Raw genomic sequence first — 24723 nt, forward strand, 5'->3', positions numbered from 1 at the left:
GGGAAGGGTAAGACTGCCTCCCGTCAGTCCTTACAGCAACCATAGCGCTTCTTTGGGGATGAATCTGGCCCATCTGGAGCTAAATAACTGTAGTTTTAAACCTGCGTGAGACAGGTTTGAAGTTTGCAGCTCACAGTGCTATCCCTCGAGTAGCCTTGGCCAGGGGCTGTCCTCCCCCGAGATCTCAGAGACGGGGAGGCATTGGAAAATGGCCATTATTATAGTCTAACCCAAAGTGGCTAATTTGTGGCATGGGCGACACGAGTGGCATGAGCAACCTCTGTGTGGGGCACATGGCAGGTTAGAAAGCAAGCAGGCAGCACAGTGGCTGATAGGACAGGGAGCAGAAAGCAGAGCAGCAGGTCAGGCAGAGGAAAGGGTTCAGCGTGGCACTCAGTGGGAGTGCAGGGCTAATTTGTGTTACCCCTGTTAACAAAGGTTGGCCCCCACTGGTCTTTGCTCTCCTGCAAAATGTGTGTTTTTTTCTGGCTGAGCAGAGATTTGCTTGAAGGTGTCTGCAGTCACGCCCTAGTCGTCCCTCGTGCCTTGGGGAAAACGGGAGAAAATCATTAAGGATCACACTCATGGGAGCCCAGCCAGGGAAATAATGCTGAAAGGAAATCAGCACGGGTTCATTGCAGGGAGATCCTGCCTGACTAACCTTGTTTCTTTTTACGACCAGGTCACAAAATGCTTAGAGGCAGGAGTTGAGGTGGATGCCATCTACCTAGACTTTAAGGCCTTTGACACGGTATCCTACTCTGTTCTTGTAAATAAACTGACAGGCTGTGATGGAGATGATTACACAGTCCAGTGGGTGGCAAAATGGCTCAGGGGTCACACCCAGAGAGCGGTGGTGGACGGGTCGGTATCGACCTGGAAAGATGTGGGCAGTGGAGTCCTGCAAGGCTCGGTCCTTGGACCGGTGCTGTTCAAAGTCTCCATCAGTGACTTGGCTGAGGGCGTGGAGAGATGACACCAAATTATGGGGCAAAGTTAACACAGCAGAGGGTAGGGAATGGATCTAGGCGGATCTGGACAGGTTGGAAAAATGGGCAGAACGAAACAGGATGCAGTTCAACAAGGACAAGCGCACGGCGCTGCACCTGGGGAGAAGGACTCACCAGCACACTTCCAGGCTGGGGGGCGACCCTCTCAGCAGCACGGCAGCGGAAAGGGATCTCGGAGTCGTAGTTGACTCCAAGATGAACACGAGTCGTTAGCGTGACGACGCGATCAACGAGGCTAACCGCACTTTATCATGCACTTGCAGGTGAATGGCGAACAGGTCCGGGGAGGCGATGCTTCCCCTCTACGCGGCACTGGTCAGGCCGCAGCTGCAGCACTGCGCCCAGTGCCTTCTCGTTATGTTTCTCAAGTCTTGACTAATAATCAACTAAGGCCCGACTCTTGCAAATGCTTAAATATGCCTAATTTTAATCACCTGAGTTGTTCCAGTGATCATGTGCTTAAAGGTGAGGATAAGCATAAGTGCTTGCAGGAGGAAGACCTGATTTAGCTCCATCTACAGATGTTGCCACTTCTCTACTACTGCAAATAATTATGAATATGTTATGGGATAAGATTAGCTTAATGGCTAAGGCCCTGAACACTCATGCACGTGCTTAAGTTTCGTCCTGTAATCAGTCTCATGTTTGCAAGATTGGGCCTAATACCTCATCTACCTGGGAATATTATCCTGTATTAACCAGATCAGGGAGGGGAAGGACTAGATTAGATGATTCAATCGCTCTTGTCTGTCTGCAGTACCAGTGACACTGCATATACATATTAATGTTTTTATTTTAATGCATTTACTTTCCGATTTAGTTGTAGACTTCCTAGAAGATGTCAGGCCATACAAAGGCAGTGAGCAATGAGCCTATTCGGGCCTATCTATTTAGGGGGGGCATATGTCCCAGACTGGCTGGGACACTCCCAGACTTCAGGGGCTGTCTCAGCGCCCCGGCCATTGGAGAAACTTTAAGCAAAAGTCCTGAATTGGCAGAAACGTGGCAGCCGCAGGGTGGTGGTGGTGGGGGATTGGTAATGCATGTGCGTTATGCATGCATGCCAGCACTGCCTCCCCGTCCCAGATTTCCTTGAAAATAATGACAGTCACCCCACGTCTATCACAGCGACCAGGGCAATATAATGGCATCGATCAGGGGTTCTCCGCCTCGCCCGAAGCGCCGACCACAACTTAGTTCAAACATTGTCTTGAGGACGCGTCTATCCCAGGGACTGATTCCCTTCCCTCTCAGACTTGTGGTAAATATCGCCATTACAGGTGCGAAAGAAAACTATCAGGGGAGCCGTTGCGATGGCTTAATTGTCGTTAGCACCAGACAGGGTTTGCCCTTCTATGCAAATGTCTAATGGGTGGTTTCGCTTCGCTGCTCGTTTCTTCCTGCAAGCGCGGTTTTATCCAGCGGGAGCAGGCAGGAGAGGAGGCATTTTGCAGCTTGCTTTCTAGGCACGTGCACCGCCAGCAACGCTCAACCCAAATGCTCCACGGAGGGCACGTCAGGCCCCCCCAAATCAGAGGTCACGCCAGGATGGGCCCTGCATTAATCATCCCGGGCAAGAGCCCACCCGTCTCCCTCGCTCCGAAGTCATGAAGCAAAATAGAAAAACCACCACGTTAAAAAAAAATAGTGGTTTCCCTCGCTTTGTATTCATCCGTTCATTTATTTGAGCCCGGAGGGTGCCTCCAGGTTGCAAGTTCAAGCTTTTCTCTGCAAACCAGAGGGTTTTAAACCGACTTTTTGGGGTGGTTTTCTTTTTTTTCGGTAAAGGGAAGCGCGTGTTCCCGGGACGTGGGGCTTCACGGGTCGCCGCGACGCTCCGGACAAACGTGGAGGACGCCGCGAGGTGTCTTTGTCGGGATCTCTGCCCGCCGTAGCTGCAGTCGCGAGGGCCGTGTCTGGCGGGGACGTTGCTCCAGGCGGGGGTGGTGTCTTTGCAGACTCCTTCGCTTCGCCGTCCGTGCAAGGTTGAAAACCGACCACCTGGCAGCGGTGGCCGCGTTTCTATCCAGGCAGTGGCGGGCGGGAGTGTCTCTCGACCTCACGGCTCATCGCCACGCGCTCGATTCCTTCAAAACTCTTCGCTGCCCAGGTGTTGGTCCGCCTGGCCTGGCTCCGCGCCCGCAGCCTCCACCCCTCCCGTCTCCTGCCAGGGGGCGGGGCGATGCACGTGGTGCTGGCCCTTTAAGGAGCAGAGGCGGGGGGAGGAGGAGGGAACAGCGCGGAGGGGGGGAGCGTGGAACAGCGCAACGGCAGCGAGCGGCGGGTGGCGAGGGGGCGGGGCGAGGCGGCGAGGGGGCGGGGCCGCGCGCTGAGGTCACCGCGAGCGGCGCCGTCACAAAAGGAAGTGGCGGCGGCGGCGGCGGCGGCGGTGGAGCGGGCGGGGGGGCGGCGCGGAGCGGAGCGGAGCGGGGCTGACGGGCGGGAGCGGCGCGGCGCGGCAAGGGGCGGCGCGGGAGACGAGACCGGCGCGGCGCGGCGCGGGGCGGGGGGGAGCGGGCGGGCGGCCGCGGGCGGGGCCGGGGCGGGGGCCGGGGCCGCCGCGGGCCCCGCGCCATGGCCCAGCAGCAGATGAGCAGCTCGCAGAAGGCGCTGATGCTGGAGCTGAAGTCGCTGCAGGAGGAGCCGGTCGAGGGCTTCCGCATCACGCTGGTGGACGAGTCCGACCTCTACAACTGGGAGGTGGCGATCTTCGGGCCCCCCAACACCCTCTACGAGGGCGGGTACTTCAAGGTAACCCCCCCTCCCGCCGCCGGGCACCCCGGGCCTCGGCCCGGCCCCTGCCTCAGGCCTCCTCTCCTTCCTGCTTTTGGGACCCCCCCTCCCCCCCAGCCTCATCTCCTTCCCCCAGGTTTGGGGTCTCCCTTACGCCTGGGCTCTTGTCTGTGCTTTTGGGGATCCCCTCAGGCCTGGCTGCTTGCCCCTGCTTTTGGGACCCCCCCCCCACCCCTGAGGCCTCATCATCTTCCCCCAGGTTTGGGGGTCTCCCTGCCTTTGGGGACCCCCTGGTTCAGGGCTGTCCCTCCTGCCCCTGGAGGGGGTGATTTGAGGGTGCTGCGCCCTGTCCTGGGAGGTGTTGGCGGTGCAGGGTCGTGGGGGTGCTGGCTGACCGCCGTGTCCTCTCTGTGGTATAAGGGTTTGGCCCGTGCGGAGGGTGGCTTGCGTGGGGCGAGGCCGGCCCCTCGCGCCCCGGGAGCGTGCGACCCCGAGGGGGTTTGGGTCCCCAGAGACGGTGGCGGGGACTTCTTCACCGTGACTGTTTCTCTTCTTTGTCCGTCCGTCCTCTCCTGTTCGCCTTGGCTGAATAAAGAGGCTAGCAAAGAGCCTCTGCTCGGCCCCTGCCCTGGGACGTGGGGAGCCACCTTCTCTGTGGAGAGAGGCGTCTTCATTGCAACGTCTGACCTCTGCCCGGGAAGTTGCCACCCCGCTTTCCTGTGGCTTTGCGCAGGGATTGCTCCTCGGCCTCCCCAGGCCCCGTGCCCGGGCTGGCTGCCCGTAACAGGACCGCTGCTCTGATAAAGACCGCCTGGCATCCTCCTGTCCCCTTTCCGAAGGTATTTCTGAGGCTACGGCCTATGGCCGTTAGGAAGTACGGGGGCTTCCTGGCCCTGCCTTCCAGCTGTTCTCCGGTGCCGTGGCTGCCCCTGAGGCTAGCTGCTTGGTGGTGAAGGCACAAGTGGTTAGGTGCTTTGTTCACCTCATGGGAGAGAGGACAAACGAAAGATGCACCAAGTCTGGAAGAGGTTCACAAGGGCTTCCCGGGGGGAGGTCGAGAAACACTTTCAGTTCCCCTCCCGGCGTTCCTGCCTGTCCAGAAAGCTGCATGGCCATCGTTTCCCCTCTTGCTGATCAAGTAAACAAGTGGTCTAGGTCATGCAGGAAGAAGCTGGGTTTCTAGCAGACGGCTAGCATCCAGCAGAAAGTGCCCCTTGGTGCGTGCAGTGTGGCCCTTCGAAGTCTGTGGTGTCCAGGCAGCCTCTGATGGTGCCTCGCTTGCTGCATGTCGTATCCCCGGTGCAGCAGTGGTTCCCGTCTGCTCCGTTTTGTGCCACCTTCTCAGCAAACCGGAGAAGAATTGGGGCACTCTTTGCACCCAGTTCTTGGCACCTTCAGGGTCTCCCCACCGCTTTGGGTCAAAGTTTAAGCCCTCTATTCAGGGAAAACTAAATAACCTGTAGCTTGGCAAATAATGGATCTGAGTCACACCGAGTCCAGCCTCCTTGTTTGGAAAGAAGGGGTGACTTGGGTGCAAGCCTTTTCTGTTTTGTAATGAATGTGGTTGGCTTAGTCACATAGGTGTGAACTGTGTATTTTTAGACTTGCTTCCATGATTTCTTATTTGGGAAGCAGCCCTGGTTTGGGGCTGGTAGCTGGGCCTGCATTGCCTCATGCAGGGTAGACTTAACCCTTCCTGCCTGTATTTCTGAATTGATTGGGGAACAGGAAAATAGGAGTCAAGAGTATTTTTGACTAGGTCAGGAACTTGCTAAGTCCCACGGCTGTAGCTGGGCTATGAAAATAATACTGGCAAGCAATTAAAGTCCTCTTCACTTAAGTGTTTAACAAGCTTCACTTTCTTTTAGGAGGCCGAAGTTGATTTTGGGGGGAAGCCGAGACGGTTTACTTGCAGGTTACAGCAGAGATGCTCTTGGCGGCCTGGTGCCTCTCCTCTAACTTGTTCTGCAAGGACTTGTTACAGTTGATCTGTTGTGCTCTTGTGTCATGCAATATAAAAAGTAGAAGACTGTACTTCTCTACCTGAGTCCTAAACCGCCCTTATCACCATAGCAGCGGAGTGACTCTCAGCCTTGCGTTAGGCAACGTGACTAACATCTGTCATGTCATTTGTTCTGTATCATCTCTTTCTGGAGGGGAAAGGGATATGTGAATTGTAGTTCCTGTTTTGTCTGTATGTCTCTGGTAGCAAAAAATAGGTTGAAGCGCACCTTGCTGTTGAAGTGGGGGGTAGCGAAACATGATGGTCTTTGTTTCCTGTGCAGTTTCATTATGGTCATGGGTCAGCCCCTGAGGAAGCAGAAACTAGTCCTACCACTAAGAAAGAAAGTTCCCTTCTACTGGATGAGTGAAGTTGCCAAACAGTCTCTCTATCCTGGGGCTTTAGGCAAGATTTTTCAGCTATGCTAGGCCCAGGTCACTGAGTGCTTTAAGAAGGAAGTCTGATAGCTCAGACTTGCTGGGGGTTACCAGCGCAGAGTATGCATGTGGTGTGCCAGCAACAGCCCTCGGGACGGATCATCTGAAATCAGACGTGGTTAAATATGGGTTGTAGTCATGATCCAAGTTTGATCATTTAAACTCAGACAGGTAATCTGCGTTTTCTTTTGCCTTTCTAGCTGAAGCTTTTTGGTGACTAGAACCCATTATAGGTAAGCAGTTGTACAGGTTAACATATTTAGTCTTAATTTTAACTTAAAAGTAACAAGTGCACTTTACTTAGCACATTAATCTTTTATATTTTCTTAGCTTGTTTCAAGCTGCATTTAGGTGGAAGGTGCTTTTCATTGCCTTCCAAATGGTTTAAAAATTCTAGTTCAGTAAAATTACCTTAATTTCTTGGTATGTAAAGGGGAGGAGGACTTATCTGGCATTTAAAATGCACTTGTGCAAAGCAAAAGCTAGTTGCAGTTAGCTGTTTGAACTGAATGTTTCTGGTGATTTGTGTCCCATGGCCTTTAGGACTCTCTAGCCTTTTCACACCTGTTTTGTTTTGGTTTTTTTTTCTCAGAAGGAAACAAGCTTTCTGCATAGTTTTCTTTTCTTTGGAAGAACTGCTTGCTGAAGTGAACTACCTGAATCCACTGAAATTGGAGTGGGGGGAAATGTTTCATCTGGAAAACTGGCTACTGCTGTCAAAAGATGGCTTGACATTTCAACAGACTTCTGTTTCCAGATGCTTAACCAGTGATAATCCAGTCATTCAGTAATTCAGCTTCACATCCAAATGATTATAGTAAGGTCTGCCCTTAATAGGCCCTTTTTAAAAAAAGGGTTTGCATACAGTCTACTATTATTATTGCTACCCTTTATTATTTACTATTATTATCATCGCTACCACTGTTACTTGCTATTATTATTATTGTCATGATCATTGTTTATTATATACCAACAATGACAATCTGTTCTAGTTGCTGCCCCATGGCTTCTCAAGCTTTTTTGCACTGGCATAGTTTTTTAGCCAACTGGAGGTGATGGCAAGGATTATTCCTGCATGCTGCTATGTGAGAGTTCAGGGTGCCACTAAATTTATAAACTGGATTCACTAGTCTGGGTGTGCATTCTCAGTTTAAAGAGGCTACATAGTAGCGGTTAATTTTTCAAAATGATCTGTGGCAACATCTCCTCTAGGATATTATCAGATGTGCTTGTACTTGGCCTTTAGCTAGGCATATGCTGCTGCGGTCATGAAGTGGCACCACCAGTTGTTCATGGCTCACAAGCCCATTCCTGGCTGGTGAATCTAATGATTCACAGTTCTTGGAAGGAGACTTCTCTAGAGACTTCCTCTGAGACAAGGTTTTGCATGCTGGGATTTTTGGGTGGGCTGTCTTGTCTGTTGCTTGATAAAGTATCAAGAATCTCCTGCGAGAAGCCTTCCTAAATGTGCATAATTTATTTTTGCAAAGCAGGAGGAAGACACCATGTGCTTTGGAGAACTAGATTCTTCTGTGACCTCTGGGAACTTGCTGATTTAAGCTGTTTACCATCCTGGATAGCTTGTAGGCTAGGTTATGGCAACTTCCGTGGCAGTCAAGGGAAGGTTGTCTCAGCCTGTGGTACAAGGATTCTCAACCAGGAAACCTTGATCTTGGCTGGGATGATGTAGCTGGGGCTGGTCCTGCTTGGAGCAGGGGGCTGGACTAGATGTGACCTCCTGAGGTCCCTCCCAACCCTCATTTTCTATGATTTCTGTGATTTTTTTTTTTTTTTTTCAAGGGTGATGGAGATGCCATGCACTATCAGCACTGTTAAGTGTGCACACACGGTTCACAAGAGAAATCCAAGGATTTCAAATAGGAAGTTCATAGTCTTAAAAGCATTCTGACCTCTCCTGGTCTTTCTCAGTTTTTTTCTCAACAGAAAAATTGTTCCATTTTTCTGTAGTTAAAACCAAGACAGAATGAAAAGCATACATTTTTTTTTGAGGAGTTTCTCGAGTCTGAAAAGGTTGAGAACCACTACTTTAGTACAACCTCTGCCTAAGCTTGAAGACACTCCTGATGATAGGAGATGAAGGCTAAAACAGAACTTTAGGTTTTTAACAGTCAGGTGCAGCTATCATAAAGTCCAAAAAGAAAAGGGGGAGGGGGTGCTCTGCTTGCGACCCAGAGCCTCAGTAATTGAAGCTAATATAATTTAACTTCTCCTGTGTGTGGTGTTCTGCTGTCCTTTAACATGCTTTGGAAAGTCTTCATGGTTAGGGGTCATCTTCTAGCCTGGTAGCTGGTAGAACTGGTCCCTTCCTTTAATGAGGCGATGGTGGAAGACAGGGACTCAGTTATGGTATGATATTCCTAATATTTCATCCAGTCTAAAAATTAGATTCCTTGCATAGTGCTGCAGTTCTCTTTAGGCATCCCCCCAAAACAAAGGATGTCTGTTAGATCCAACACTGCTCTGTGGTGCTAAAGAAACATCTAGTCTGTAACGGACTTGGTTTTCGGTCACCACCCAAAGTAGGCATAACTCATAGTTCTTTTAGTGGTGGGAAAAAAGAACTTCATTGTGAATTGTATTCACAGGTGATGCTGGGCTAGTATACCATGACAGGGAGTCTGTAATTCTTCTGATGTCGAGCAGTAATTCTCAACCAGGGTGTCATGGGCTCCCATGCAAGTTCTAGCATTGTTAGGTATGCAAATACAATTTGCAAGATCAACCCAGGGATTTCTCCTGGGAATCCGTAGCGTTGGCGATGTTCTGACCCGTTGTGATCCGAGTTCTTTGCAACAGACGAATTGCTCTAGTCTTTTTCTGATGCCAAAAAATGAGCGAAAGCTAAGAGCTGGCATTGCCCTAGGGTTGTGTTGAGTTTGAAAAAGGTTGAGAACTGCTCATGTAGGGCAAAAACCATTGGTGAAAGTTCCTTGAGAGACAAGCTCTGTTGGGCAGGTAAACTGTGTATGTGTAAAACAGGCCATGCATTGTTGCGGAGTCGCTATTTGTTAGTTTTCTTAAGGCATTTTATTTCACTAAGCATTTTTTGTGGTGTGAACAAACAAAGTTTGGCAAATGTAAGAAGAAAAAGGTGACTTAAGACAAGCAACCGTAAGTAAACTGGAGGTTAATACTTGTCACAAGTGCTGGTTTCCTTGCCTCTAGTAACTCATTAACTGTATGCTGTTCTTTGGAGTTCTGTCCTTTTGGGTCTTGGCTTCTTCCAGGAGATAAGGTACACACTGAATTTAGTTCCCAATATGTGGGTATATTTATCTTAATTCTGGGCAGAGATTCAGCTGAACTAAATACATTTAACAATTTAAAGGAGTGGGTAGAAAAGAGCACTACATTTAGAGCGAGGATATTGTAGTTTACTTTCCAGAAAGCTTAATTTTTAAATTGACACAAAACCCAAGATTGGTAAGCATTCAGTCAAGTCTGTTTGGCTCTGCAATTGGTAGAGCACTGATTGTCTGGGGCGGAGGGACAGCTACCTCGTTTTAATGATGAATTGTTCAGTTGGTCTTCATGGAGTGTACTGTGCGCCTGTCAGTGTCCTACAAAATACTGCCAGTTATCGCACCTTAGTTTCTGGCAGTTCCTTTATATAGATCAATGATAACTGAATGTGGATGACTGGAAGAACAAGTGGAAGATGATATTGTGCCTGGAATTGTCTACTGATCTCTTATGCCTTAAAGTGCCTGCTTAAGGTTGTCGCCCACTTCAGTTATGATGCAGCCTTGTTGCCGGTGCTCAAGACTTTCTCATTTCCCCCATGCTCTCCCCTAGCACAAGTGCTGTTCTCTCGCTACTAGATGCAGTTTCAATCTGAAAAAGTCACGGCTGGTATAGAGGCTTGCTGTAAGACCTGAGGAAATTGCTGTATGTTTGCTTACATAACTACTGACTTGTCACCATTTGGGCTACATTTTTCATGTCTCTTCCTGAAGAGGCTCTCTGGAGAAGTTGGTACTCAACGGACTGTGAATGGCTTTTTTTTTTTTCTTTTTTTCCATGCCATGACAGGGAGAATTTGTGACTTCTCAAAAGGTCTAGCTTCTAAGGAAGAACAGGCAGAAACTTAATATTTAAGGTTAAACTAAAAAAAAACTTTTCACAAATGTTCAACTTTCAGGTTAGTGGGCATGTTTTGATTTGGCTGAGTTGTAAGGCTTTGCCAAACCTTTTTGCACATGCTAACTCTTAATTTTTAATCAGATCTCCCAGTGGTACTTGGGTGCTTTTTATTAATATGTCCCAACCCTGCCTCATTCAGTACGCAAGTCACAGACGATGTCCTTAATGAGGCATGGCTTTCCGCAAGCTCTTGCTCCACTGAACACACACTCTTGTACAGTTTACTGTCCAGCAAGTCACCTTCCCCTCAGATCACTTATTCTTGTAATGGAATTTCCTTGGGTACATTTTGAAGGCTGCTTTTTTTTAATTTTGGCCTAAGAAAAGTCCAAACTGAGGTTGCCTTTGCAACATTAACTCTGCCCTTTTTGTTCCACTGCTTCATACTGTACTTGTACCCTTCTCTTGGCAGGCTGGGTAGTGTAGTAAATGGGCCCTGCAAGTGGGCTGTCATCTTAGTCTAGTGTTTTATAATAAATTGCACTATTGTATTTGAGCAGTGTGGACTCTGTAGCAGATAAGCTGGAGGTTATTCGACGGTACTAGCAAGTCTTTACGTAACCAAGGAGTGGTTAGCATCCACAAAAATGGGGAGTTAAGGCTATGTGACATTCTGACTTCGGTGTTTTGTTTTGTAACTTTAACAGTCTTCTAATGCAAGTTTCCATAGAAATAGGTACTAACCATGGCAATTCTTAACTAGGAACAGTTTGAATAGGTCAAATAGCTATTTATTGAGCAAGAATATTCTTATCCCTATACATAATCATGCATCCTTAGCATTCTGTAACCTCCAATAAAATACCAGTAGACAAGACTTAGCCTACAGCAAAGCAAAAGGTAACTTGACTCTACTTCTCAAGTAACTTAACCTTTCTTTTTAGTGGAATGCACCCAGAAATGACCATAAGACTTTTAAAAACTACATTGCCAAAGATGACCTGCAAATGACTTGAAATCAAAAATGTTCAAAGCTTCAGAAAGAACATGGCTGTTAAATTGCTGCATCAAATGTACGTTTTAAACAGAACTACTTAAGCCTAAGAAATCTGACCTGAAGACTCTTTTTAAGCTAGCAAATGACGTCACGAGTACCACAAACAAAAGGAATGAAAATAGAGGGAGTCTCAAATAGACTGACCCTTTCTTACTGTGCTAAGGGTTGCGTGATGAACAATGAGGAAGCTGGCAAGCTGCAGCTCAGATTCTTCAGGGTTTTAGAGGGAAGGTAATATCAGACTCGACTAGTACATCATTGTTTCTTGGAAGCTAGCCAGTACACTTAATTTTCTGTTTTAAGCTTATTTATAAAAGTTCAGAACAGTCCTTGAGAGACTTTCCCTTCCCCTAGTCAGACCTCATACTGTCAGGAAATATGGATATAGCCATTACACAAATACTGAAATAAGCTGCTTTTTTCCTCATACTCAGTCTTGGGACTTGTCTAAACGCATGTTGTTCTGTTTTAACGGTACTAGTATATTGCAGCAGTACAATCCATCTAGTGTAAATGCAGTTATTGCAATATAAAGGTGCTTATACCAACTTGGAGCACTTTCTTTTTGAGAGTAACTGGTGTATGCTTCAGGATTTGTACTAGGGTAACTAGGTTCTTTTAAAACAAAGATCTGACCCCTAGCTAAAGCGTAGTACAAAAACTTGCATGTACTTCAGGCTTGTATCATCCCACGGCTTCTAACAATACCTTTTCTCGCACTGAATTCCTTTCCTTTAGATGTTGGCATCCTCCGGTGCTTGGACATCTGTATCTATGCACTCCACTTCCTTCCCCCAGGAATCTCTAGAGTAAGCTACGTATTTGCATTACTCTGTGTCCTCAATCACTATACCAACTGGCTTTGTATTTTGTATATAGATTCTTATGCCATGCTCTTATTGTAGTAGCAATGCCTCGCAGTATTGCATTAAGCTGAGTGACTAACATCTGTCCTGTGCCCATTCTGCCCTGCTTTCACCAGGGGCTTTGTAGCTGCTCTTGGTCCCCTTCAATTTGCCAGTCTTCATGGTAAATGAGTAGCCAGAACCAAATACATTTCAGAAGTTGTCTCTCAGTATCACTTGGCTCAGATGGGAAGAGCAGATTCACATCTCTTCTACATAGTGATGGCATTGCGACTCACTGGATCTCACTCTCTGACCTGATTTTAGATTGGATTTCTGGCAGTAAGGCAACAGATCTCCAAGGTGAACTTCAAAGCAAAAATGAAAATTGAGTAGGCTTCGGCGTGTTGTGAGGACATCCAGCATGCGGAGCTTGGGAATACTTGGAACACGATTTTGGAAGCGGCTTGATTTGCTTTGCTCTGCAGTTCAGCCAACCCCTGGTGTCAAGTAGTTTAAGTATTTGTTTAAACGAAGCATGTGCCGGTCTGAAAGGTCTGTATACAGGATCTTACGGCCTGCCTAAAATGGAAGGTTAACGAACTTTCCGTTGTAGTTGTGCATTTTAACTTTGTCCTTCTCAAATGGAGCTAAAGTCTTAACCTTCATTCAGCCACCTGTCTGAACAGCACACCTAGCTGTAAGGATTTTTCTTCGTTTAAATATTTGGCACAAGCCAGCTGTGCATGTGCACATGTGTGCGCACACACGTGGCTGGCCCAAAAGATGTTATCCTTCAATTGTAATACTAAAGAATGTAGGATTCCTGATGAAAGCTTGTCAGAGCTTAGATGTTGATTTTTAGTGAGTCATGCCGTGTGCCGTCTTTCTAGCCAAAACATTAAAGTGAAGGGTCCTTGAACTCTTCCAAGTCCTTTTGATGTCCCCAAATGCTTGTAATGCCCTTTGGGCTCTTCTCTGCATATTGATAATTTTGCAAAATGTGATGTAAAATAGGAAGTAGCATCCCTTCACAGTGTCACCTGGATTCTTTTTCCCCTATAAAAGCACATCCTGCTTTATTTGTACTGCAGTAGTACTTGAGAGTCCCAGTCACTGACCAAGACCTGTTGCATTAGGCAGTGAACAAGCAGAGCAAGGAACCCTCCTGTAAAGCTTCTGGTTGAAGTACACTCATGCAAGTTAAGAGGAATATGGCACAGAAAACCCATGATCAAACTCTCCACTCTAATCACCCACTTGCTGAAAGCCAGAAGGGAGGAAGACCAGCATTGCTGTGTATGTGGAAGGCTAACAAATTCACCCTCTGGTAGAAAAAAATGAATGAGTTGCAAAGTGGGAAAACTCTTCTATAGATCATGTCCTGGCATCAGCAGTCTGCTTGCATTGAGGCACCTCCAACCTGTTTGCTTCTGTGGCAGCTTCAGCCATCCAGGGAAATGAGGGCCCATCAAGTAGCACTTCAGAGATGGAAATAAATGCTTCTATTCCTTTTGAAGGCTTGTTAACAGCCGGTGCAGATGCCAGAGCGATTGAGAGAGGAATAAGAGCAGGGTAATAGAGACTAGACTGTTCCTATTGTGGGCTGCCATGGGCTGCCCCAGCTTTGGTTTAAGGGACCTCTTATATTTTACTGTGGCAATTTGATCTTGAGTTCAGTCGTGTATTACTATGGCAACATTCCCACTGGAGTGAGTGTACACTCTTAGCAGGCACAGATGTGGAGAGGGGAGGAAAAACTACTGTTCCTGGCTGCAGCTTCTTTTCGAGCCGCTCCTGGATACCCAGGCTTTGATAAGCTCAGCACCAGCGTTGCAGATGGCAGCTGCACCCTATGAATTCGAGGGACTCCCATTAATTCTGCCCACTTCTCCAGGCCCAGTGTTAGTGGACTGCGGAAGATGAGCCAAAGCTTGCCAGCTTCATCCGAGTCCCAGACTCAGTCTATTGTCTGCTGATCGCTTGAATGCCTGTTTCAGTACAAGTGCTTTTTTTCCTATTAATAAAACAAGAAAAGGCAAGCATGCTGATGGGGGTGGAGTGGTGGGACTTTGTTTTAAATTAAGCAGAATCCTCCTTCAAGGTTAGTAGACTAAAATACTTCAGCTGTTTATATAACCCACATAATATTCACATAGATGTGTCTGCCATTGTTGCACAGGTGATGAGCACTTAATTGATGTCTACTGATAGAATATCCCCGTTTTGAATATTTAATCTCAGTTTTGTTCCCTTGCTCCCGAATAGCTCTCCTTTTTTCTTTTTTCCGGAGTATATAAAATTCAGCCTGTGTGTTCTGGAAGAATCTGACAGTCGTGTACTTTTTGCACTTCTATAGCTAACCTCAACGAGAGATACGAGTGACCCATCTGAGAGCAGGTTTGGTGAGGGTGAAGAGTTCCTAAGTGTGGGAGAGCCTGCCCAGTGTCTGTCTTGTTTCTTTGAATGGTCACACAACAGGGATAACCATAGCTTAATGGGGCTTGTGGGACTTGCTTTGCAGGAGTAATGGAAGAGAGATGAGCAAAGCCAAACTTAAGCTGGATATCAAACCTTCTTCCCTTGACAGTAGAAAATTGCATCTAGCCAGTGAAAGTGTTGGGAACTCATCATATGACACATCTGTCTGCATTGGGCAGCCTACTAGGAAAATGCACAGTAGGCAGCCTTGCTTCATGGCCCAGAATGGAGTCCATGATCTTCTGCCTCTTTCATTGCTAGCTTGTGTAGCCTTTCATCTGCATTGCTATCAAACCATGGTGTATTTTAATGCATCCCAGTGCTTGGATTTTCAGATCATGTAAGGGATTTCTGGAACTGCGCAGAGCTCCTGCACTTGCAAGGGGTCAAAGTGCAAACTCTCCAATGACTGTAGATGTTGGCAGGAGTTATTGCTGTTGCAGAAACATTGGCTTTTTGATATTCTAGAATTCACCAAGTCCTCTCCCTCGCACACTTGAACAGCTAGAGTACAGCATCTGTTCAAATCAAAAACTTTGAGATGAAACTGGACAAAAAGGGTTAAGGAAGATTCTCACAGTGCATTATTCCAATAGTGGGTCACTAGGATCTTTGCTCTTCCAGAAGCTATTGGGTAACGCAACATTGGGCAAGGGCCAGCCAGTCCTTCTGTCTGCTTGTGGAAGTGGTCTGTCCTAGCTGTTACCTTCTAGGATCTGTACTCTGAGCTCCCTTCAGTAAAAGTTCTCAATGCTGTGCTACACTTCTCATTCTCCTGAACAGAGAATGTTGAAGTCTTACATGAGATGGATGAATTCTGGATTGTCTCCTTTTCACCCGTTTATGCTTGGTTGCATGTGAAATGTGCACTTAGCTAGAAGGGTCTGTGGCTACTTGAAAGTGTAGTGGGAAAGGGAAAGCCAGTGCAGTTCGTTATTTGAGGTTTTTCTGGCTTGGTAATCGTGTGTAGGATGGATAGTTTGGGTAGGGGGTGGAATGCAGAAGCAGAACTTCATTATAGCTTCTGTTCAGTTTGCAGTCCTGCATTCTATTTAACTTGCTATGAAATCGGGCATTAATGAGTAGGGGGCAGCTGATAGAAGATGGGCTTGTCTGTCTGACCCTGGATAAGTTGCATTAATTTGGTTTGCTCGTCTGTAAAATGGGCAGAGTACCTGGAATCTATGGATAGAAGGTCCTATGTAGCTTGTTAAACTGTTCCGAAGGGAAGTGTTCTTGGAGCATTAAATACAAGTCAAGAGATGTTTTTTTGGATGTGAGCTGCTGCTTATTTCTGGTGAAAACTCAGACTTCCTTCCTGAAGGCCTTCAGCATAGATCTGGCATGCAGCCTCCTGTTAGTCTTTGTTCGCGAAGCAGCTGTAACAATGCTGTAAGTTGCTTCCTAATGTGATCTTGCCTGCATGTGATGACAGCATAACTCCTAGGGCTACTCATTAACAAAGTCACAGTAAATCTGCATTACATCTAGTAATAATGTCACTTTGAGACTGGTGTCTCCCCAGTAACGTCTCGAATCTTTCCTGGTACAAAGTCTACTGGTTGACTTAAAGGACCAGTAATGCCAAAACTGAACTTCTGCATTGTGATGCCACTGCTGTGACACTGCTGCTATGTGGCCTGTCAGTCTGTAATAAGATGTGGTAATGACGTTTTCCAGGTCTTTTGCTGCTTGCAAGCCTCCTCTGGAGAAGGTAAAGAAGCCTAGGGGGACCTGTGTACCAGTGTTGCCAAATGTGAACTTGGACTCTTGTTCAGAGAATAAGCAGGGCAGACTTCAGAAGTGTCCTGTTCTCCCCTCGGGATGGAGGCATCCTGATATTGGTCTGTTCTCCAAACAGCCCCAGAGCCTTCCACAATGTGGTGACAAAATGGTTGTGACAAATTTTTCCAACATCCTGGGGTGCAGAATGATTTAAAAAGCTTCCCCTTCCCCTCTCAAAGTCTTAAACTGTCTATTTTTACCTTGCTTTTTCAAACTTAATTCATTGTACCAGTTCCACAGAGTCTATTCCTTTGTCCTAATTCCATCTTGCTCATTGTCTTCTAAATGAAAAGCTTTAAATTGGGAAGAAACTCCCTATCCCGGGGCAAGAAATCCAGGCATATTGAGGAGAAGGCCATAAATCTATGTCCAGGTGTCCATGCTTCTTTGGGAGATACCTGTGAAGTCTAAAGACAGTTAACTCTTAAGACTGGGTCACCAGTAGATGAACAGGTAGGTTTGCCCTGGTATTCTCATGGGTGAAAATGTGTAGGATCTTCTAGCACTAGTTTTGGTGGAACCAGATGCTCTGTTTTTTCACTTCACTCTTCTCAGTGTTATGGGTACAACTAGTAATGCATTATAGGTAACTACAGCTAAGCTACTTCTTCCTTTTCCTCTGTAGTCTGAAGACCAGGTCAGAATAAGGCTTCTGGAAATGGAGAAGTTGAGTAATAGAAGGGGAATTAATCTTTCTGCCCTGGTTTGCAGGGGCTTCTTCCCTTGACAGTAGAAAATTGCATCTAGCCAACTTGCTCCAAAGGTTGTGACACCAGGTAAACAACTTGCAGTATTGTGTTGTGCATTTGGGGAACAGGACCCAACAGTTCTTAGCTCTCCAGTACTGGGAGAAAGGGGTCACTGGTTATAGTCTACTGTTAGCATGCCTTCACCAAGTTCTGTTATGCTTGTCACCTAAGAATAATTTCCTATGCCCTGCCATGACACTGAGCTTAAAACATGTGGGCAGAGAGCCAAGTTCCACACTTGGAGAGCATTTTAAATAGAAAGCTGCAGCACAAAGGACCTGCAGGTACCTTTTTCCATTTTAAGGTGGTCAGTATTTCCAAGTCAGTGTTAGTTGTTGTTGTTTAGCCAAAAAAAACTTGTTAACAAATGAAAATGAAGCAACTTAGTACTTATTTTTGGCTGAGGGAATGGCTGATCATAGTCAAAATCGCAATGTAGAGTTTAACTACAATAAATCAAAATATCAAGTCTTTTCCAGTTCTAATTTTAACCTAGTATTAATAGGGACAGTGAAGGAACATATGCTCTGTTAGGACCGAGTGTCAAATGTGGCAAGTAACCAAGGTTCACAGTACTAAACAGTGTTCAGTTCCTCTGATACAGTGTTTTTGAGGGTATGTCCGCACTGCAGTGGTGCAGCCAGAGCCAAGCGAGCTCTGAACTGCCTAGCTCATGTCTTAGTGGCTGTCTAGGCTGGATGACTTCTGTGCTGCTGTAGTTAACTGCCCAAGCATTCAGCCAGCTTCCTGAGCAGGTTGTGCAGTCCACACTTGGGTCGTGCTGCTGTGACTAGACCGCTACTGTCACTTGGGCCATCTAGTTGAAAGCTAACTCGGTTATATTGGCCAAAGCCCTGTCGCAGCATAGACTGTTCAGGACCCAGGTAAATGGTTTGTGTGCCACACATTGGTGGGTGGGGGGGTTTTTGTGGCTTTTTACAGATTCACAGATGTTTAGGGCTGGAAGGGACCTCCTGAGATCGTCGGGTCCAGTCCCCCAGCTCTGGCCAGGAAAGACTGCTGGGGTCAAATAACCCCAGCAAGGTGTGCGTCCAGTCTCCTTTTGGAGACCTCCACAGTAGGTGCCTGCACTGGGAGTCTGTTCAGAGTCTGGTCACGCGAACCGTGAAGACGTTTGTCCTTATCCAGTCTGAAAACTTCTTCTAGGACTTCATGACCATTACTCCTGGCTTACCCCTGGGGTGCTTTGGTGAGCAGTTCTTCGCCTGGCCCCTGATGTTCACTCCTGATTTATATTTGTAGGCTGCCACCAAATCTCCCCCAAAGTCTTTTCTATGGGAACAGTCCCATATCTGTCGACGCTTCCTCATATGGCTTGCTCTTCAGGCCTCTAATCATATGAGTGGCTCTTCCCTGGACTCACTTAGGCTTTTCAACATCCTTCTTGAAGTGCGATGCCCAGAACTGGATGCAGTGCTCCAGCCGCGGTCTCACCAATGCAGAGTAGAGCGGGAGAATAACTTCTGTACTTGTGCTTGAGATGCATCGGTTGATGCATGCTAGCATAGTGTTTGCTCTGCTGACTGGTGTATCCCGCTGGTGGCTCGTTCATTTTATAATCGATTATGTCCCCCGGGTCCCTTTTGGACGTGGTGCTAGCTAGCATAGCACCACCGAGCCTGTAAGTTTGTTGCAGATTTCTCTTCCCCCAGATGGAGCGTTTTACACTTTGTTTTTTCGGTTTGTTTTTTGTTGAATATAAAAATGAAAACGAGAGTAACCACAAAGTTTTCCACTCTAACTTTCACCAAGATATCTTTGCTTGCGTAGGTGCATGGCCATTCATTTCAAAGCCTAGTTAGTATAGCTATGTGTTTCAGGTGAGGCTGAAATTGGCCTCTCCTGACTTTTACTAGGTAGCAAGTACAAAAAAAGCTTCCATGGCTGCTTTGAGCTTACTACAAAAATGATTAATTCATAAACCTGGCTTTTGCTTAATACCGTTGGTTCAGTGTTTTTTAGTATGCCCAGATACAGTCTACTGGTGCGATCAATGGATATCTTGGAAAGCTGTTTAGGTGTATCACATTCTCAGCTTTTCAGACTGTCTTACTTTTTCAAATTCTGATTCAACAAATTGTGACACTTTCCTACTAGAAAGCGAATAAGCCTATTAAGCTCACTTTTTTTTTTCCAAAAGAGGGGGGTTTTTAAATTTATTTTTTTTTAGAAAAGAACTTTGGACAGTTAGGAAGAAAGCAAGACTTCTTGGTAATAATAATAATAAAAGAGGAATAGTCTGTCTGAATGTGTCTGTCAAGCTTTCTATCCATGCTATTTAAGGGATAGGCATCTCTTCCAGAAGTCCAAGGAGAATACGACAAGATGCAAAGCCATTGAAGAGATGCCATTGTGACACTGATTCTCCAAAGCAATGGTCTTGACTTCTGCAGCCATAAAATATTCCTAGCAAAATAAAATAGCAGAAAACAAAAGGAAAATAAATGTGCTAGTAGAAAAGTAAAGCTGGAAGGGACCTCTGGAGGGTAGGCTCATCTAGCCCCCTGCCTGAAGCAGGATCATCCTTCTTCAAACCATCCCAAGCAAATTCTTGTCTAATCTATTACTAAAACTACAGTCAACCCTGTCGCGCAACCCCAAGGCATAGCACCACAACCTGCCACAGCTAAAGCAGGGGGGCAGTGGCAGCCAGTTTCTTGCTACTGCAGGGGTTGTGAAAATGTGCTCAAGAAATCCAAGGCAGAGGGCCACACACCCCCACTATAGAGGAAAGCAAAACCCCCCACAGTCCGTACCAGCCTGACTGTGGAGTAAAATTGTTTCCTGTCCCCACATGTGGTGTTGGTCTGACCCTAAGTGAAGGGGCAAGACCCTGTAGCCAAGAATCCTCCCGGTCTGAGTCGCAGCTGGAGCTGCAGTGAACACCCAGTGCTCCTAAGGAAGTTCACCCACCCACCTCCCAACATGTATAGGACCAGGAGGGGGGGAAGTTTCCTTCTTGGCCCTGTGTAGCCAGTAGCAAAGCCTAGAAGCCTGGGAAATACCCTGTAGTATAACCATAGGCATAGCTACTCCAGTTCATCCCTGTCTTATCCAACCTCAGAACTAAGCAACAGGCGGCACTGCAGAGAGATGTAAAGACATCTTTATGGACCCCAGAGTGGATTAATGCTATTGCTTTTTAAACCCATTTTAAACAAGAAATGAAATTGTGAAAGCCTCTTAAGACCAGAATTTACTATAATGTAACCAAATTAAACCATATGCTTGGCAGAGGTTTTTTGTTTTTTTTTTATATAGGCAACCCACTACACTGGTGGAGAATCCAGCACCTGAAGCCTGAGCTTGACATCCAGAAACTTCTTTTGGACTTCAGTGGCCTCTTCTACAGGGGCAGAGAGAGTATTTTTTTTCCCATTTTTAGCCAAGTAGCAGAGGTAACTGACTGGTGAAACAACCAGGAGTCTAGGCAAGAAGGCTAGGTCTTCACTAAATATCAGATGACTCCTGATTTGTGGAGGCCTGACTGCATTCCTGTCCCATATCATGGTACTTTGTGTTTTGATGTTCAGTAATCCCATTGTTATTAAAACTGTCCCAAAGTTCTTAAGTAGATGCGTGTTTTGGGCTTCTTAAAAGATTTGAGCCAATTATTTTGATCATTTTTGTGATGGGCTCTTGATTATCGAAAGGCCTAATCTGGAACTGGCAGAACTGAAAATGTTTTTGGCTTGGCGGGGGTGATGGGAAGGGGTAAGGAGTATAAACATCTGTAGTGTTACAAGGGTATATACCTTAAGAGGGAAACTTAGTAACTCAGAAGGTATATTGGATAAAATAGGATGAGATTATGTAAAAGGAACAAGTCTGTATAGCAGAAACTTTCATGGCTGAGAAGTAAATTTGCAGAGACTTTTTTTTTTTCCTCTGGAAATACTGGAGTTCTGATTGTTTGAACCATCAAAACTTGGGGGCAGGGGAACTAGAGGAAACAACCCTGCACTACAGCACAAATAACTGGGTGAGTGGGTGAAGTCGGAGACTGGGGAAGGAAGCAGTGGGACTAGGAGGTGGATAGCAGGAACTGATGGAGGTAGCAACTGGGGGGAGAGGGGATAAGGAGAGAGATGGACGCTAAGCAATAGGATACACTCCCTTCAGAAACTCGCACTGAATCCTGGATCTCTACAGCCTTCCCATCTAGCAAATAGTTTAGAAACCCACATGCAGGGCATGTCTTCCACCTTCCCTTATGGCAGGACCACATAAAAGATAGTAATTGGGAGCAGTAGTAGGTGGCAGGTCATCTAAAGATCCTGAGATGACCCATGGGAGTGGGAAGTAATATGGGTAGACTGTATTGAGTGAGGGGGCTGATCTAACATCTTTGCAGCCTTACCTATGGTACTACTTCAGTTTGGGGGGTGTGTGGATGTGACACCCCTTTACAACAGGGAAGCAGACCTACTACTGATCAGGGAGACAACTGAAAATGTCATGATGTCAAAATGGAAGGATAGAGCAGGTAGACATTTGGGCTGAAGTTTCACAGGGTGATCTGGTTTATGTATGTTTTGTACACTGGATCAACTTGCCTGGTGCTCTTCTTGTTGGGTAGCCCTCTGGGTAGCAAAAATAACAGATTTATCATAAAGATGTAGACTAATGTTAATCTTCTGCCTCTTTTGGAGAACTTCATCCATGTATCTTGGCAACAAATGTCTGGATTAAAGTAAGCAAAGTTTGAGCTAATTGTTTGCCTTATTGCTGCAAGGATGTATTAACAGCCAGCTACAAAATCCGTCTGTAGAAATGCTACGTATTAAGCAGGCTGTTAAGTGCTCTGGCACTGCAGCTTCAGAAGAGTGTAGATTTTCTGCACCTCATCTGCTAATATCTGGTATCTGAACGTTTTTCTCTCTCCCACTCCCAACACTGAACAGTTGTCATGTTAAGTTCTATATTCAAGTGGAAGCAGAAATCTAGTGCAAAGAGCACTATATCAGAATATATGTGTGGGCAGAAGTGACTGCACTTCAAACCTTGTATTAGGAATGTGTCGGTTCCTGTTTCAACAAAAATAATTATTAAACCTATGCCACTTAATAGCAGGGGATGTTAGGCAGCTCTTACAGCAGTTGGAAGGTCTTAGATTTGGTTTTAGGTACAGATTTTTTTTATCCGCAGTGACATGCGCTATAGCTTTCACCAGTAGATCAGAAAGTAGCCTTACAAAGGAAGGTGCTGCTCATTTCAGATAAATGTTCAGGACTTGACTTTCAGTGCCTTATTAAATTTCCAGCTGCTGCGAGTGTCAGCCAGAGCTGTGGTTCTCAAGAGCCGTGTTCAAAAGTTACTCGTAAAAATAAGAGTAAGAAACATTGCTATATGTGATTTGCCTAAAAAATAGTGTCTTGGCAGATCTAGTCATACAGCCCAGATGTTCTGAGTTAGTCCTGGGCCCAAATGAACTGGATTGTCCTGCTTTGTATCTCCTGTTGATAGGGTGATAAGCTGTCAGCCTGATCATCTTATTTGGGTTTTGTGCGGTATCTTGTATTTCCTGCGTTTGCCCTTTTAACAAACTGCCGTTGTCAGTCCCTCGATACATGGTTGATGGTAATAGATGCCATAAAATGTGACATCCTTAATGTTGCCCTCCGAAGCTAAGTGTATCCTGATATAAAGGTCTTGCTGAAGGTATACATGTGACTGGTCCGTGTGTTTTTGGAAAAGAGCATGTGGCAGCTGATGCTTCAGTCGGAGAGAACTTGATAATTAAAACTCCTTTGTCAGAATTTTAAGAGGCCTTCTCCACTTCATGGGATGGACAGCGAATTAAATTGCCTTCTCTGAATGTGATGAGGCAAGCTGCTAAAAATACTTGGTCTCTTCTGGTCTTTAAAAAGTGGTTATGCCAAGTTTCAGCCCTACTTTTTTTTTAATAGGAGTTCACATTCCCAAGAGTCAGACCCCAGTGTCTAACTTGCCCAAAATTGGATTGGACGATCCTTAGTTCTCCTGGGTAAAACTTAAATGTTTCAGGATCAGATAAAAGTAGCTCTTCTAGTGCCCAGATGAGACGTAAGCAGCTAAGTCTCCAAGACCGTTGTGAGTTGCTCTTACTCCGCACTGACAAAACTCACTGGGCACCTGCTTTACAAATCGCAAAGTTCCCTAGGAGTCTACAGCAGGGCTTGTGTGCATGCTTGGAAGTGATACAGTGGGAACACCTGGAATTGCAACCGGATTTAGGGGCGCATCCAGGTGAGCACGGTTTTATGGTATGTGGCACCACAAACACACTTGCAGTGCCACATATCGCACAGTCTGGTGTTCTCCACACTGCAAGCTGAGAGTGTGCTGTGCCAGTTGTTTTTTCCCATGGCTTTTTTGATCCCTAGATATCCAGGGGTTTAAAAAAAAAAAACAAAAAAACCCCAAAAAACACGGGGGGGGAAACCTGGCACAACACACAATTGGGCAGCAGCACACTGCTGAAAAGCAGAGCCAGGCCACCCGGAGCTGCACTTCTCTGATTGCCAGGCTCCATGCAACAGAATTGCCACAGCTGCAGCCCCGGGAGGCCCCCAGGTAAGGCTGCTGGGGCCAGTCCAGGGCTGCGCACCAAAGTACACATGGCACAGGCATTCTCCAGGGACAAGTAGCTGCAGTGTCAGGTGCACCACTGCTACTGTCCACACATGTCTGGACATGTCCTGGGTGCAGCATAGAGACCTAAGTCCTTGAGGGCCCTAGCCTCCTAAGTGTGCCCAGAAGATGCCTAACCTGCATTGACTGCATGGAATTCAGTTTTAAAACAACAGCCGGTGCCCACCTCAAGCCTAGTTGACTAGATTACTTCCCCAGAAAGAGAAACTTAGGTTGTAGGTCGTCTGTACCCTGGGAGGACTCAAACCCACACCTTCAACTTCCAGGAGAGTGCTGTAAATCCCAGGCTATGGAAATGCTTGGGGCAAGGATGCACAGTACGTGTGGAAGCTGAACTATGTGCGAGCTCAGAGCTTGGACATTTCAGGGCCAGAAACGCAGCAAGCTAGAATGAGCCTGACTGCAGCCTAGTGGTGCTCCTTAGGAAGGATAAGTACCCAATTTCTGGTTCCTGCTCCTCGCTACATTTTGGTCTAGTTTCTTATTAAACATAGACATAACTCAGGGAGTAGGGGCCATGACCCAGGTCTCCCCACCTAGGTAGTGCCCAAATCCCTAGACTGCAGAGCCGTGCTGCCTCCTGCTTGCTCCTTATTGACTGTATAGGCCTCTGAAGTGCCTAAATCCAGTTGCATTGAATGGTCCTCCTGGGTAGGTAAGCAAAGTGCAAGTGCCTGTAGCTTTAGTAAACAAGTCTTAGCAGCAGTGGAGGTGTGGCGAGGTGAACCAAAGGCTGGGGGAGATATCTTTATCTCATTTAGACCAGCTCCACATGCTACTTAATCACAAAACCAAGCACAGAGTTGCCGGCTAGAATCTGTGTTGCGCAGCAGCACAGCTGGGCACCAAAGTATCAAGGGATGCAT

At 46.5% G+C, this 24723-nt stretch overlaps 1 protein-coding gene across 1 annotated transcript in view; it reads left to right on the top strand.

Annotated features, from left to right (window-relative positions):
- Positions 1-3550: 3550 nt before the first annotated feature.
- The window catches only part of UBE2R2 (ubiquitin conjugating enzyme E2 R2), a 72429-nt gene continuing 51256 nt past the window's right edge, over positions 3551-24723 (top strand). The window contains exon 1 of the mRNA XM_059725322.1: positions 3551-3761. Within this exon, the coding sequence (XP_059581305.1) occupies positions 3585-3761 (177 nt within the window). The 5' untranslated portion in view covers positions 3551-3584. The remainder of the gene's footprint in view (positions 3762-24723) is intronic.

This window comes from Alligator mississippiensis, chromosome 3, assembly GCF_030867095.1.
Source record: "Alligator mississippiensis isolate rAllMis1 chromosome 3, rAllMis1, whole genome shotgun sequence".
In the NCBI taxonomy this organism is placed as follows: Eukaryota; Metazoa; Chordata; order Crocodylia; family Alligatoridae; genus Alligator; species Alligator mississippiensis.